Raw genomic sequence first — 16,273 nt, forward strand, 5'->3', positions numbered from 1 at the left:
GACCACCAGGCTAGCTTTTAAATGTGTCCCAATCTGGGCCAATAAAGCTGACTGACCACATAAAATCCTATCTGGAATAAGGACTGGAGCAGGTGAAGAAGATTTCATGGGGGCGTAATTCATTAAAAATGTGTCAGTGCGGAGATGGTCAGTAGATCATGGTTATTTATGGAAAAGCATTTTTTTTTCTTTTTCACTGCATGCTTGTTTCAGGGCTTTGGAAAATCAGTGACCCACGAACTCTAGATGTAGCTGTTTAAACTATGTGATATAGGTGCAGGTGATTTGGCATGACTGAATGTCAAAACTTTTATTCATTCCATTTGCTGCCAATAAGTGAAACATGTGACACATATATACATGTTCTTGAGATTATTTGGGATTTTTAAAAGTAGAATAGAGGGGCTGCTTCTAAAATTGCATAAGCTTGATTACTTTAATTGCCTGTGTTTAGCTGTGTAAAATTGTAATTAAAATCAATCAAATTGTAAAATGTACAAATGATGCAAAAATAGTCATGTAATAGTTGCAACAATGTATATAATCTGTATGTTATCTATAATTACTGTATGTTATCTGATGCTTATATCAGCTAAACAGTATTACATACAAAGTCAGACATTTTTAGATTTGCACATTTAAAAGGGGAAAAGGAATAGTTCCTGTTATTTAAATTTATTTCACAGTCAGGAATACTAGCAGGAGTGTGGAACACAAGGAACAGGAACAACAAAAAATAACTGCAGGGTTGCTGGTTTGATTCCCCATTGGGACACTACCAATGGGAGGGGGGGGGGCTCACTTCCAGATACATTGTAATGAATCTGACCAGGCTAGGGAAATAATTATTCTTTTTAAAGGATAGCTTGCTGTCCAACACCATTTGTCAAGCATGACAGATGCAGGAAAAGATGTCAGTTGTGTAAGGAGTTGGGCCAAATCCGCCTGCTAGCAGCTCAATACTTAGCCACATGTCAGAGCCTGTGAGACACAGTGGGCTCTCTGTGCAGCAGGAGTGGGAGCTTTGCATTTCTTCTCATATAATACCATTACAGTACCATTTAGAATATGATTTTTACCAATTAATTCTTTTCCTAATGATTACACTATTAAATTATTATTGTTACCTTCTATATACTTGTGTGGAGGTAAGTTTGTGGTCTATATTGCAGTGCAGTGTTCATTGGTACCTGTGATACCATATGTAAATGCTCTGGCAGAGCTGCTTTTGTTTGTTCTGACAGTAAAGCACCTTTGAATTTGAATTGAGAGGCTTTGCATTGCCATTTGGTCCGTCGTGTGTCATGCTGAACACAGTTAACTGTGTTCCACTCACTTTATTTGAGTATTGCCATGCATTATGTTGAATAACATATATCTTACATTAGTATATACATGCAGCATACATGCTAGTATCTATACTACACACAGCATCAGCTGCTTTACAAACCACCCCACATCTCTGTCTCTCTGTTGCCCCCTGTGGTAATTCAGGTCAGCGCAGAATTTCAGACACGGTTGAGAAAAGATGGGGGATTTGGCAGAGATACTATATGTTTCCCCACTAACTCACAGGTTAACACAGTAGCAGTTGATATTTGCTCTCCATCCTGCTGTGTATGTTGGTTCAATAAGTTCATTCTCTCTCAGGCAGAATACCAGGTCACAGTCATGGCTTGCACACTCAAATTCCATCACACACGTGAGAGTACACATGTGTAACAAGGAATAAATTCTATCCTCTATCTCAACACATATAAAACAGAAAGCATGTGTTTAAGCAATAAATGCTCGAGTGGCTGTTGGAGTGACTGTTAATTAAAGGAATTAGAACACACATTACAAGGTAAACCATGGACCCTGGCTGCAGTAGTGCATTGTTAAGATCAATGATTATGCACTATCAGCTTAATATGCATGCATGCATAATAGATACAAACGCACATGTATGTAGAGCGTGTGGGGAATTGCCACTGGCAAGCCATATGTCCCTGGTTTTCCCGCCAGCACAGGTCCTGATTGTACTCTTGGCGCTGACCACCAATTGAACAGGAATCTGAATCGCGCTCCTCCGCTTTAGAGCAGCATTCATGCCTCACGTCTTTGCTTAGGATGACATACCTTAAAAACATAAGAATGCGCAGATACATTTTCCAAATGCTTTATTTCTGCCCAATATCCATGTGTTTTGTACATATTGTTGCGTTAGGATTTTGGCCTCACTGGCTGTGGCATTTTCCAGGGATTACTAGCGGTTATTCGATGTGCTAAATACTGGTAAATACTAAAATACTAAACTTAGCATCTTAAAAAGCAGCAAGTTTCAAAGGCACTTAAACTGTATAAGGCACAATGAAAATGTGTAGATACTTGCATGGCACGTTAATTTTAAGTGCAAAAAGCAGGAAATAAAACAACGCATATTTGCTCATGCAGTGATAGATTTGGTATTTCGTATGATAGTCTGGTCATCAATAGAACACAATAGAACGCGCATTTATTTTGCAGCAACTTTTGTGAAATCATGTCCTAGTGACCAGTTGTGCAAACTGGTCTCAGTTCCAGCTGGGCTAAATTAATCATGTTTTATCGAGCTCTTAATTAATGGTTTGGATCCGACACATATTGTCAGTTTTAAGTCCTTTTGCAGGAAATATCTCTTCGGTTAGAGGCGCGGATTGAGGCTGTCCTGGACTTTGAAACAGTCTTATTTCCCTCAATAGCTGTGACTCCGTAGTTGAGCTGAGTAAAAATGACAGGAATGTCCATTCCAACGGGCACAATTTTTTAAATTTCTCTTCACAGAGTCCATATGCCGGGAACCATAACCGTACCGTTGGCAGATTGCGCTGTTTCGCCCCATTCACAATGCTGTGGAGAAACAGAGTAGGGAATAAAAGTGAAAAGCATTTTCAAACATTATGATATCTGCCTTAATAACAGACAGGAAGCTTCAATCAAAGAGCTTCAATCACACTTGTTCAATCACACCCCAATGCGGCCTTTATCAGCTGTGAAATAAATATTACATTCTTCTCTTCACTACACAGCTTTATACGGGCTTGGCACATGCTAAAATGACAAACAAATAAGAAATAAAAGGCTGATTAAATTAAGGAAAGATTTATTAAATTTATTTGAGCCCTGTGGGTGAAAGTGGAGATAGATGAAATCAAACTCTGGTGCAGAGGTGAGCCGCAGTGCGTTCTGGGCAGAAACCATCAAGTGGCTGCCCTTAGATCGATAGTAAATATTCTCAATGGATCTGGTAAGTAATCCAATTGCTGGACATCACTAGACCTGCTAGTCTGAATGGGTTCATACAGTATGTCTTCATGCAACCTTCAAAGTGTGTTGGTCTCTTAGCATTTATGCTACAAAATGCATGTTTAAACTGCAACTACAGGCCCATGTAGAGAATAACCTTGCACAATTAATGGTATTGGAGCCATGTCATAATGTGCACTTAACCAGAGCATGCACTTAACTGGAGTAAGGGCACAAGGAATAAAGCAGGATGAGGTAAGGTCATTTATCTTCAATTACACAATGTATAGGTTCGGCCCCCAGCTCTGCCTCCCCCAACTACAGGTCTGATGTTCCTGTTTTAGGGGAAACTGGATGTACTGTATACAGTAAAGGAAGAACTTTATATGATAGGATGGACTGATATAGGGAACAAAAATATATTACAAGCACATAAAACAGACACTCAAACTAAATGACAGAGTGCATTGTGGGTGGATGGAATCTGGGACTGAGCAGACTTTAAATACATTTTCTCTAGGCAACGGAGGAAGAAAACAGAACTCAACCCATCAGCTTAACTGAAGATACACAATAATGGTGAATTTAACATCGGGGTCAAATGAGATTTCGACAAGCAAATTGCGACTGCATTCTCTCCAGTGTGTCCTAAACAGACACATGACATAATTACAGATCAATAACTCCATTTGTGAACATTCATTATGCCCCCAACCACACCCCCCCATCACCACCACTATGGTGTCTTTATAGCTGCAAAAAGTGTAATCAAAATTATAGCAATGCAAAGTGAAACATGATGTCTTCATGTCTTCAGTATTTTCCAGCTTATATAACCCATATAGTTGGTTATGTAACTGTTTTCTAAGTAGGCATTATGAAATGGCATTTCGGTTTTTGAAGCTTCTTAGCTTGGTCTACGTGCATCTCAAATTATCTGGCCGGCGAGATGGACCTCTGATGGACCAGATCCTGGGGTAGATGATTAGATATGTGTGTGTGTGTGTATGTGTGTGTTTTACATTCTATTCAATTACAATTTACATCAAATATAATTGCTGATGAGGGTACTACTAATACTGGACAACCTGAGCCCCCTCTTACACACACACACACACACACACACACACACACACACACACACACACACACACACACACACACACAAACACACACACGCACACAAAGTTAACATGAAACATTACCAAAAACATTTATGCTGTTGGTTATTGGGCCATTTCAGGAGGAGCACATTGATTAGTGAGCAATGAGTCTCCTTCAGCTGCCTCCGTGGCTTGATTTGGTAGCCTGATTTTCAGTTTATTGTCATTCAATGACACAAAACTCATGGAACAGTTTTTTTGGGGCTTTGTGTCAGTACTCGCTCATGGTAAGTATAAGTACTGTACCTACTGACCTGACAATGTTCCCTCCCAGCAGGCTTTTAAATGTACCATGACCCCAAATGAAATTCATGGATTGTACCTAAAAACTAGTATTTATTGGCCACTGTACTGGAAAATAGTTCAGAGTAACAATTCCTGTTGTAAGTGTAAAAAAGAAATATTTCCAGTGAATTACAGGGTTTTGACAGTTGTGTCAAAAATGAATTATTGACACAGGACTTCTCTGAATATTGTCTTATATCTGTACAATGTTAAATGTCTGAAATGAAATCAATAAATGTAACAAAACATCCATGGAAACCAGCTTGGACATTGTAATTAAAAGGTTCAACTGTATCTGCAACTATCTCCCCCCACCTTAAGCAAGTCATAACGCCTAACATGAAATCTGAAAGTAAAGTACCTTTCAGGCTGCAGACTTTAATAGATAGAGAAATATATTACAAAACAGTGCCTACAGCTGGCATACAAAAAGGCAATGTTGATACTTCAATCTGTTCTATTATTAGGTAGACTTACAGTTCTGGCCGATAAAACCCTCTAATTGTAAAGTTAAGAACATTTAGAGAAAAAATATGCTATGGATGTGTCATTTTGGTGTTATAACTTTCAGTTATAGTAATGCAGTAGTAATATAGTAAAGTACTTGTAGTAATTTCAAGAAAATTCATTTTTGAGAGAACCATGCTTTCCAAATGCGTTCTAAGTGAAGGGCCATCTTAGGGTTATTATAAAGTTGTTAGTGATTGTACCTTTTAATTAATTAGTGGATGAGACAAACAACCAAACAAAAGCAACTGTGAAAAACACATTTACTGAAAAATGAACAAACAAACAAACAAAAAAATAAATAAATCTGTCTGTACCTCCAGTATACACAAAAGCAAATGGCAGAAAAAGCAAAAGACAGAGTAAAACCTCTATGGAAATATCAATGGAAGTCACAACTGGTTACAGAAAAGACAGATGGCAAGCACTCAGAATCATGCAGATACTTCGAGCACATAAAAGACAAAAAGCTTTATATCAACATCTAACATGGCAGCAAAGTCAAACAAAACCAAAATAAGCAGATTTAAGCCTAGTCCAAGCTGAATGAGTGAAATATAGGCTACACAGCAGCGTATATCAAAGACACAAGTCTGAACGTGACAGGGTCTGAATGATATTTGCTCTTTAACCACTAGGTGGCAGTAGAGTTCCACTTACCGTTTTCAGAACGTAAACGCATTTCTATAGTCTGAGCACCCAGTTCATCTACACAGAAAACAGTTATTAAAGCAAATATTTCAAGCCTTATCACAATTCTTCAGAAAAAAAAGCCATGCTGAGTTAAAATCTTTCATACTTTATGTAAAAGGAGTGGTCAGAAGTTGTTTCAGTCTGTTCAATATTACGCATGCATTGTGACATGCAGGAAGTGATGCACAGATAGGCAGGTGAGCATTCCCAGCATGCAGTGCATGCGAAGCCAGCTTGAGAGCGTGACGGTGAGCCTGAAGAAGGTGAGGTTAGCAGCTCAGTGGCAGCTACATTAGCGTGCAGTAGTGCTTCTTCCTCTTTTTAACCTTTTTGACATTGGCCGTGGAGGGCTCTGTGCCGCCTGCATCCATCTCCCAGTCGGAGTAGTGGCACGGCTGGTACTCCCGGAACTCAGTGGCAACGGCACCATGGGCGGACATATTGTTGGTGTTGGAGTTGGGCTTCGCGGGGTACTGACCTGTTCTGGGGTTGCTGTGGGGGAAGGGGGCGCGGCTGCGGTGATGTTTGATGTGGCGGGCGTTCTCCTCCTCGTCGCCAATGACCACCAGCTCGGCCCGGACGGCGCCCTCATAGCCCTGCCGGTCCTCGCCCACATCGTTGTCAGCCCGCTGGTAGCCCATGAAGATCATGGTTACGGGCTCTCCCGGGTCTGGGTTGGCTGGCAGTGCATTGAGGACAGTGGGCTTGGCGCTCTTGGGGCGGGCCGCTGGTGACTTCCTGCATCGCTGCCTGGGGTCGGTGGATGCGGGCCTGCCTTCCTCGCTGTTCTGCGGGGCTGGCCCCGAGGGATCGTCGCTGCTGCCGTTCAGGAAGTAGTAACGCCTGTTGGAGGCGTCGGGGATGGGCCGCTCCCCCTGCCTGCCGCTGAAGGGGTGCGGGACATGTGAGGGGAAGGAAGGCTGGGTCTCCCCCTGGAACTGCCGGTAGGAGAGCTCCGGGGGGGTCATGGGGAGGGGGGCCCTCTGGTGAGGCTCCTGGAGTCCGTATGGCCCCTGTGTGACCCGGCCCTCGGCCTTCATCCGAGTCTCGAGTACCGGGTTGTGCCGCTCGCCGCTCGCCCTGGGCTTCCTGTCTGCCGCCTTCCTCAGGAGCTCCTCCACCTCCGCCGGGGTCAGCTCCTCCACCCCGTTGGGAAGGACCCGCCCCTCCGCCCCCAGGGCGTAGACGGACCTCCGCCCGTCATCGAAGACCTTGATACCCCTCTGCTGGAACTCGTGGTCTGTGATTTTTGCCGTGGACAGCACCTGGCTCTCCCCGGTTCTCATGTCCTTCTGCACGTTTATCTCCATGGCATACAGGGCTGATGGGAAGAGCAGTGAGCAGCTGAACGATTGCTAATGTAACAGTGTAACAGTAACAGCACAACAGTGTAACTGTAAGTATAACGTTAACAGTGTATGCCAGCTGAGATTCCATGTTATGTTATAACCTGAAGCTAAAAGGTAGGCTGCAGACTGAATAAGTCATGATGCCATTGTGACTTCAGTGCTTCATCAAGCAGCCTCTGCTCATTTGCCTGTATATCTGTCAATCTTCTTCTCACTACACCCACAACATCTACGTAGAGTTCAAGGTGGAAGCTGGGCCTGGTCCCACAGTACCTTTAGTATCCCAAAAGACACTAAACTCATTAAATGTTAAACTTTGAACACCTGATGTAATTTTATCCCCATACAAAACCCATTCCAAAAGTTATTTTATTACAGTACCAGTGACAAATTCACAATCACTCATCAGTGACAGTGAATGTGCATGCTTCCAAGGAAATTAGCAGATGCTATCAGATTAGCCACAAGAGGTCCAAGCAAAGGACAATCCACAAATGCTGTTTTAACACAATATCAGTACATGTATTACACCATAACATAATACTACAGGGAAACAGTGTCAAACTACTTTGAATTACAGCACCAAAGCTGAAGCAATGGGCATAAAATCAGTGAGAAAGACATTTTGTGCACAGTTAAACAGATAGAGAGGCTCAAGGCAAGCAGACAGATAAATGCCTGCTGATGCTAGATCACGCCTCATTTAGCATATGTTGAATCCATAAAACAAACATAAAAACATATTCCTATGGGCTTATCATTAATTTATCTCAGCACAAGACTTCAGTCATCATCCTGTTTCAACAGAAGAATGTGTTTCAACAGAAGAATTTATCAAATACCCTTGAATGGTTTGGTGAGGTATCATACCTTTTTTTGGTTGGCCATTGGTCTCTAGCTCAAGGCTTTGCTGTTTTTTTGGAGCTAAATTGTACGACTTTGGAACGTCTGGAATTGCTGAATAAATGTATTGGACTTGCTCTGAAACAGAAATGCACAAATGATTTCTGTTGGCTGTTTTGTTAAGTAAAAGCCATGTGACAGGATGTACCAACAACAACCACTTAAACAATAAAATCTGTTACCTTTCTTGGTGTCATACTGTGCTTCCTGTGAAAAAAAGTAAGCTGAGATCAATTTCAAACATGGAAAGAGCACAAATTAAATGGCATTCTTTAAAAACATCATAACCTAAAATCCAGAACCTATAGTCCATACAGTAAATGTGGATTCCAGCTACATAATCAGTTTTCACACCCCGAAGTTATTGATGAAATCCATGCCATTTTTTGCCCGAATTGCCGAATGTCATGTTTCGAGATCGTCTTAATATGTCAATGCCAATGTCAATACAACCACATACTGCATCTGAATAATCAACACAAAATAACAACTCAAAAATGGAGTGTTAGTGTTAAACATAATGCATTACCTTTATTATGTCTTCAGGTGATTTCTCAATGGCCTTTAGGCGTTTCAGAATAAACCCTTCGTTTGTCGAGATCATCATTTCCTGCCTCTCCAGGGCCTGGATTTCCAGTTCCATCCTGAATGTGGGGTAGACAGCGAGACTGTCAAGACACTTCATTCATGAACTCCAAAGGAAGAGGCCATCCACACTGAGACCACAGCAAAATAAGTAACTGCTTCTGCAGATGTCAGAAGGATCATTTCTTGCCTGAACATACATGTATTATTCTTTATCTCTCCAAGGTTATTTTCAAATACAAAAATAACAGATTACTTTTGTAGAGTATATACAATAACTGACAAGGGTTGATCCAGGTATGTACGTAAAAAATCAGCAGTCTATAGCAAATTAACCATTTACCATCAGTGGTAGATTCCCTTGCATATTGGATAATTGAAAACTCCATTTTATAGCACAGTATGCAGCTGGCTGTTTTATATCCCACTGACTCTCAGTTACGTGCATAAAACTGCACCTCTCCCAAGCATGTACAGCTATCAAGACTGAAGTATCTATCTAATTGGAGCTTACAATGGGAAAAAAGTTCTTCAAATGAACCCCAAGGAAACTATTTAGTCAGATGCACCATAACACACAAAGTCAACAGCCATTATAAGTGCTTGACATGTCCAACCAAACATTTTCCTGGGGTTTTGCTGTTCACCCAGAACTTCAACACTATTCCATGTGGGCTGAGTGGGCACTCACTGCATCCACTCGCAGACGTAACTGTGGTGTCCATTCCTGAGAATGCTGGGGTGCTCAGAGAGAGCAGAGTCAGCATACCTGTGGATGATGCTCTGCAGGAACCTGGTCTGCCGCTGGCTGTCCTGGGCCTTCTGCTTCTGGGCCTCCTTCTCCTGGGCGCTCACTGTGCTCACACCATCCTGGAGCCACTGCTCCCTCAGGGATTTTTTCTGATGAGCGGGGGAGAGAGACACGCGGTTGCTATCAGCCGTTTAAAGCAGAGGGGCACACCGGTCACATGCCATCAGCTGTGCGCCATTTTGGTCCTCTGCAGTGTGCGAAATACCTGGTGGCAATCGGGGGGTCCCCCCTACCCATAACTGCCAGCATTTAGGTTTCAAAATACAGGAGGGTGGGGGGGGGGGGGGGGGGGGTGGGGTGCGACGTGGGGGGTGTTGTGGATAGTAAATAAATAAGTAAATAAATAATTGTATGTAGTGTGTGAATTATGTGTGTAGATTGTGGTTCATAGATGATCTGACAACTTGGGTAACGTCAGACAAACATACAAAACTAATGGATCTGTGTATGACGGTTATTCATAATAAAGTTTGCCATCCAGGAGAAACAACAAAATGGGATGGTGCTCGAAAATGGCCTTGAAATATGGGAGAAACCCGCGAAAAACGGGAGTGTTGGCAGGTATGCCCCTACCTAGTGCTCCAGTGTTATGCTGGAGTATGTTATACTGTATGCACTTTTGTACGTCGCTTTGGATAAAAGCGTCTGCTAAATACATAAATGTACATGTAAATGTACAATGGTCTTATACAGAAAAATTTACTAGACTACTTTAACTTTTAATTGCATCGCTAATGTCAATACAAAGCTCCAACAGCCAGTGAAAAAATAAGGTCTGAGATCTTTAGTGAATCTCAGAAGTCACTGATCATGAGCATACTATGTACACTGATCATACTGTTCTATGTAGCATGGTATGTACAATTAAAACTGATCATGTAAGATTCTTTCCCTTTGATCTGTGTTTTTGCATTTTTATTTTTGCATTTTTCTCCTTTTTCACTCAACATTACTGGTTGCTAATTGTACATTTAAACCAGAATGACAACTGCTGAACCCCCACAGGAGTGTGGGGCAAGGTGCTTGCAATCCTCTGTATGACGGAGTGTGACGGAGTGCCGTCACTACGGTTGAGTATGCGCTCTGCCTGCATACCAACAAGCCTGGCTCTTTGGCAGCGCGGTCAAAGTCACATGTTTGGTTCCCCGTAGACCTGGGTTTGAGGCTGGATGGGGTGACGGCTCTCGCCCTTTGCTACACTCTGATACACACTCATTCCTACATCATCTGTTTTTACACTACATGTCCCACAGTGCACAAGCAGACAAACTCTGTTGGAGCAGAGGTGCATCCTCCTAACCCTATCTGAATCAAGGGTGCCCGAGTGAGTGTAGGGGAGCCTTGCCTACCTACCCACCCCTATCCCTGGCAGAACAATACTAGTTTGTTTCTTATGGCCAGTATTGAACCTGGGCCGTAGGTCTCAGTCTATGATTGAAGCAAGCCCTTTTACTGTCTGAGACACTTGTGAGCCTCTTGGCCTGTTTTTTAAGACACTGTGACTACAGACAACAACCTCATATTCATTCACCATGAAGGATTTACACTGTTGGAATGTCTGTCTGCTTTCAATGACTGGTACACTTACATAAACCATTTATTTATATATGTATACATATAAATACATATAAATTAACAGTGTATACATATACATTTATATGTATACATGTATTGATATACATATATGTGTATACATATGTGTGTGCATATAAGAAGAAGAAAGTATACATACATATATACAGTAAATATGCGTGCTGAAGTTCATTTTAAGTTTTGTGGGCTGAAATGTATTTTGGAAATCAAACTCAACTAACACCTAGTTGGTTGTAAAAAGAGCTTGGTACAAGTATCAGGTATGAAAATCAACCCGAGAATCGAGAACAGGTGCTCTCTGCTTTGTTGCCCAACCAAGCCCAATGTGAAGATATATTAAAAAAGTACATACATGGCCCTGCCTGATTAACACTGACAAATATTACACATTTTTATGCAAGCGGGGGAGAGAAAACCATAGAGCAGATGGGAAAATATCTGCCTGCCACTTTCTAACTTGTCAAGACGCAGTGCTGTGAGGCTCCAAACCCAGTAAAAACACGGTTGCTAGGTAATCACAATGAACAACTCAATCCACCCCTGAAGTTATCTTAGCAGCTAGCCAGTACTCTGAGTGTGTAGCGAACTGCATAAGGCATGTAGCAGAGAGAAAAGGAGACATACACTCCAGAATGCAAACCATAAGAGCTTTCATTTGATTGCATTCCGTCCGTCATGGAGACATGCTATGCAGATGATATGAAGTAACATCACTAAATGCACTACGGAATGCCACAGGAAGTCATTTCTACCTGTGGCCATCAAACTGTACAACTCCTCCCCCTTCTGCAGGAAGAACAGCTGAACCAGTGAAAATTGGACAGTACATGCTACCATAACCGTTCACCAATATGTCCAATATGTATATGTACATATCAGCATCTACCTGTGCAATATGTACATGTCCATCAACATCTACCTGGTGCAATATAAATACCTCAACAGAAACATAATACTGAGCAATATGCGAGGCAATATTACCACACACTTAATGGTTGTGCAATATTCATATACAGCTAATGGTTGTGCAATACCCTTGCTACTTGAATATTCTGTATTTACTGTGTCATTACACTGGGTCTTACTTATGTATATATTATTTTACCCTCTATTTATTGCATTGCTTGCCTACTCTATCTTATTCTATTCGATTTTATTTTTATTTTTATTTTGTATCTTCACTGCTGCATTGTTTTTGATACTGTAAGTGAGCAATTTCCGGCACAATAATTTCCTTCGGGATCAATAAAGTTTTATCTCATCTTAAACTAGCGTGCTAAACAGTAAGTAATTCAGTAAGTCTACTAAATTAGGCCTTTTTAAATTCATGATTTTGTGTTACTATAAATAACCTAATATAATACCTGACCTGACCTGAGCTGAGTGTTATAAATAAAAATATCCTCCCAACCTGACCTGACCCCGACCTCCAGCATCAGGTCCCATCAGTCTCAGTTCAGGTATCAGACCTCCTCTTGGTACATCTCACCTCATGCTTTTCCTAGGTCTTACTATCTCACAGAATCACCTTTAATCCTTCAAAAAAACACAGCTTTTAGGGTACTGCACTGAATTCAGAACAAAGTTTGTAATTTTTATTTTCAAGAGCAGTTACATTCTGAAAATATTAGAGGCTATACTTATGTTTTGTCACATGGTGAAAAAAGCCACAACATACTCAATCTCTTAAATCTAATTTATCTAACTCTAAAATTTTACCTTTATATACTGCAGCTTTAACTTTTCTTCATCGATTTCTGCCCTTTTTCGGGCAATGTCTTCTTGAATTCTTCTCTTTTCCTGTAGGAAAACACATATAGATACAAACATATACATATATACATGCATACATACATACATATAGGTAAAAATATATATTTTACAAATATTTATACCAATACATATTTAAAACCATGGCACACAGCCTTTTAGAACACATAATGCATGCTTGTTCAAATGAGGTGAAATGAGTAGAGTGTCCCGTACACCCAAAGTTAGCTACTCTTGTTAATGCCACTTAAGGAAATCCCAAAACCCCATTCCCAAAACCCCATTCATATAATCCATATTATATGTGCATATCATATATACCACATCCATATTCACATTTATATCTATACTCATGTTCACATACATACCAATACATATTTGAAAATGAGTCTGCGGGTGAAAGTGTTTATTTGCATGCATGAACAACATATCAAATCAATGGGCTTTACAAAGCTGACTCATAAAAATGCTCTGTGCATCCAGTCAAACACTTTCGCAAGGTTTCCCCTGGTTTAGCAATGGAATGACCTCATTGTCTCAGCACGACCTCATAGAATGACCCCAGTTACAGCAACACTTTAGCACTAAATCTGTTGAAAAACGCAGCTGTTTCCCTCCGTGCGTGCGTGTCTCATCACAAGGTGAGGCAATACAGTAAAGAGAATGTCAAAACAGAGAACAGACCATGCACTGACACTACATTCACTGTTACAATGTGCATTTACCTGCTCATCATTTAAAAGGTAACACTTTCTTCTTTTAACTCTAATCTGAAATAATGGCCTGGCAGTGGTGGTCAACGTGCTACAAATAAGGACTACAAATAGGGACATCCTGCCTGTAGAAACTGACCCTGGATCAGTATCAATATTTACCACAGAATTGTTTGAGTTATGACTGGGGGTGGGAAAGCTGATCTTAGGTCTGTTGGGAAGGGCAGAAAGTGCAGAGAATTATCAAGCTAAAGGGAAGCTCTCTGCTTGCCCTATTTATAGCCTGCCCACTGCCACTGCCTCCTGGACAGGCTGTAATCACCAGTGAATGCATGTAGCTGGTGCCAGCAGGAACACAGTGATGAAGTAATTCTGCCCCCAGACCTGATAACAAACTTTATTGCTGAATTCATTGTTTGTTATTAATTGCTGCGACTTGATCCCCAGAAAAAGCTAGGCAAAGTATAAAGTGATAGCACCTTACACAGCAAATCAAAATAACCTAGCCGCAAATGGGTTGCCTAGCTCTGTATTCACTCTGCACTGCAATTACAAGCATTGCAATAAGTTAAGAAGCTTTTTGAAATGTTTTATTATTTATACGCTGATATAGTGCAAGGTTGGATTTATTTTGTCAAGTGGATTCAGAGGAAATGGAGGAATGAATGGGTCACTTCATGTGCTTCTCTTTTGACCTTCAAAATCGACGGAATTGTGAATTATGTCTGTTACCATGATGCTCTTTTTGCACCAATCTCTTTGATGCTGTCTATGTACCCTGTTGGCATTCAAATGAGTCGCAAGGTTTAGGAAGTGTGCTGGGCTGGCCAATCTGCCCACGCCTCTTCTTGGTAGAAGGAAGCAAAATCTGGTTAAATGTCAGTTTCGAAACCCCGCTGTGTGTAACTTATCATTTCTTCACTTGAAACTAGGTAGTCAAACTACTCAAAACTCCTTCCTCTGCCTGACAAACGACTTAACATTGATACATCAAGGGATGTAGCACTTTCTCAAAATCCTTTCACATTGATCAAAAAAAGCAGTGCTTATTAAAACTAACATTCTAGAAACTATACAATACTTATTAAGTTTTAAGCATTACTTATTAAGCATTAAGTCCACATAAGACTACATATCAGCATTCATAACAATATAACTTACTTAACTATCTCAGTATTCACGATAATGCAAAGCATGCCTAACTCTCATTAAGACTAACAAAATCTTGTCTAGCAAAAAGAGGATAATATGCTGTTATAATGTATGTTTTATTCTACAATTTTTAATGTGAGTAGCCATAAGAATTATGAATAATTATAAATAGCCTAATCCTAAGTAAGACATCCATCTGTAAGTAATCCTATGAATCAATCAAAAAGAAGCAGTGCTTATTAAAACTATCTTTCTAGAAACAAAGAGAGTGTTCTGCCCCTATATATCCTATCATTATTATCATTATTATCATTAAGCATTAAGTCCACATAAGACTATATATCAGCATTCATAACAATATACTTACGTATTGTCTCAGTAAGTCAGTAAGAAGTTATGAATAATTATAAATACTCTAATCCTAAGTAAGACATCCATCTGTAAGTAATCCTATGAATGTTAATGAGTGATTATAAATGCTATGGTTCTGTCAGGTGTTCCCCATGCAGGCGTCCCACAGAGCGTTTACCGTGATGGCCTGGAGTCGCTCTTTCAGGAGCTCTGCTTCCTCCATGACGATCCGCACGGCGGGAGATGTGGAGGGGACACCTGCTTGGCTGAGGGGAGTCTGGGAGAGAAGAGGGAGACAGACGAGAGGCGAGCTGCTGAGCTGGTCCGAGACAGTAGCACATGTGCGCGGGGGATGGGGGGGAGATTTAGGGGGATTGATGGAGGCCGACTCAAATAGCTGGCATGGCCGGCATGTCACACCGGCGCATTGCATGTCACGCGCTGCCTGGGATGGGAAGAGCATGCTGGGTAAAAAGGAGGTAAAAATGGAGGTCTGCCATAGTGTTTTATTACACATCAATAAAGCACAGGTAAGGGTGTTGTCACAAGTTGTCATGGAAGAGGGGGGAAGGACGCCAGGGTCACGGCCTCTTACCGGACTGTCCTGCGTGGCTTGGTTTTGGACACAGTGGTGCCAGCCTCAGTTGGCTGTCCTCTCAGGGGCGTATTTATAGTCTGGGAGGAAATGGGCTCACCACTGATGTTATGCAGTATCCATTAACAACGATGTTGTGATAAACACTACATGACTAAGCATCTGTGGCTAAGCGATGCGCCTGGCTGTCCATTTTGGCTTTTTCCCACAGGCACAAATGCACCAGAAGGGAAGTCAGGGTTAGAGGACATTCAGATTACTTCCCTGGGGCTATGAGGCGAGAGTGGATCGCATTGCTTGCTGCTAGCTTGTCAGGCTTAAGTGACATTAACTTTAGCAGCCCTGATGCATCAATTACAATTAAGCACACTTTGTTCCTGTTGAAGAGGAATTACATATTCCAGTGTGCCACATCCAACTGTTAAAATTAAGTGTGAATTAAGGACACAATTATTGTTCAATATATACTGCAATTGTCAAGTCTAATATTCACTTTGTGTATTGTTTTTTGTGATAATAAATGTCATAATTATGTT

At 41.2% G+C, this 16,273-nt stretch overlaps 1 protein-coding gene across 3 annotated transcripts; it reads right to left on the bottom strand.

The window, feature by feature from the left end:
- Positions 1-2,454: 2,454 nt before the first annotated feature.
- Positions 2,455-15,770, bottom strand: palmda (palmdelphin a). Of its 3 annotated transcripts, XM_036554653.1 has the most exons (9): positions 15,321-15,433; positions 12,876-12,956; positions 9,522-9,652; positions 8,697-8,811; positions 8,350-8,374; positions 8,135-8,245; positions 6,394-7,236; positions 5,883-5,930; positions 2,455-2,871 (listed from the first exon to the last, which is right to left on the bottom strand). In XM_036554653.1, the coding sequence occupies exons 1-9, from the start codon at positions 15,363-15,365 to the stop codon at positions 2,864-2,866; spliced, it is 1,407 nt and encodes a 468-aa protein (XP_036410546.1). In that variant the 5' UTR covers positions 15,366-15,433; the 3' UTR covers positions 2,455-2,863. The 3 variants fall into 3 exon arrangements, with proteins under 3 accessions (XP_036410546.1, XP_036410547.1, XP_036410548.1); XM_036554654.1 differs by lacking the exon at positions 5,883-5,930; XM_036554655.1 differs by lacking the exons at positions 2,455-2,871; positions 5,883-5,930 and adding an exon at positions 15,738-15,770 and having other exon boundaries at positions 6,174-7,236; positions 15,321-15,419.
- Between the last annotated feature and the right edge of the window lie 503 nt (positions 15,771-16,273).

This window comes from Megalops cyprinoides, chromosome 20 (genome assembly GCF_013368585.1).
Source record: "Megalops cyprinoides isolate fMegCyp1 chromosome 20, fMegCyp1.pri, whole genome shotgun sequence".
NCBI classification, from domain to species: domain Eukaryota; kingdom Metazoa; phylum Chordata; class Actinopteri; order Elopiformes; family Megalopidae; genus Megalops; species Megalops cyprinoides.

What these genes read in the sequence shown, in the direction of transcription:
- palmda (XM_036554655.1), bottom strand. Translation starts at nt 15,365, where the DNA reads ATGGAGGAAGCAGAGCTCCTGAAAGAGCGACTCCAGGCCATCACG. An exon ending in ACAGTATGACACCAAGAAAG is followed by an intron (nt 8,246 to 8,349) that starts GTAACAGATTTT and finishes TTTCTGTTTCAG; the next exon opens with AGCAAGTCCAATACATTTAT. An exon ending in CAATGGCCAACCAAAAAAAG is followed by an intron (nt 7,237 to 8,134) that starts GTATGATACCTC and finishes TCTTCCCATCAG; the next exon opens with CCCTGTATGCCATGGAGATA.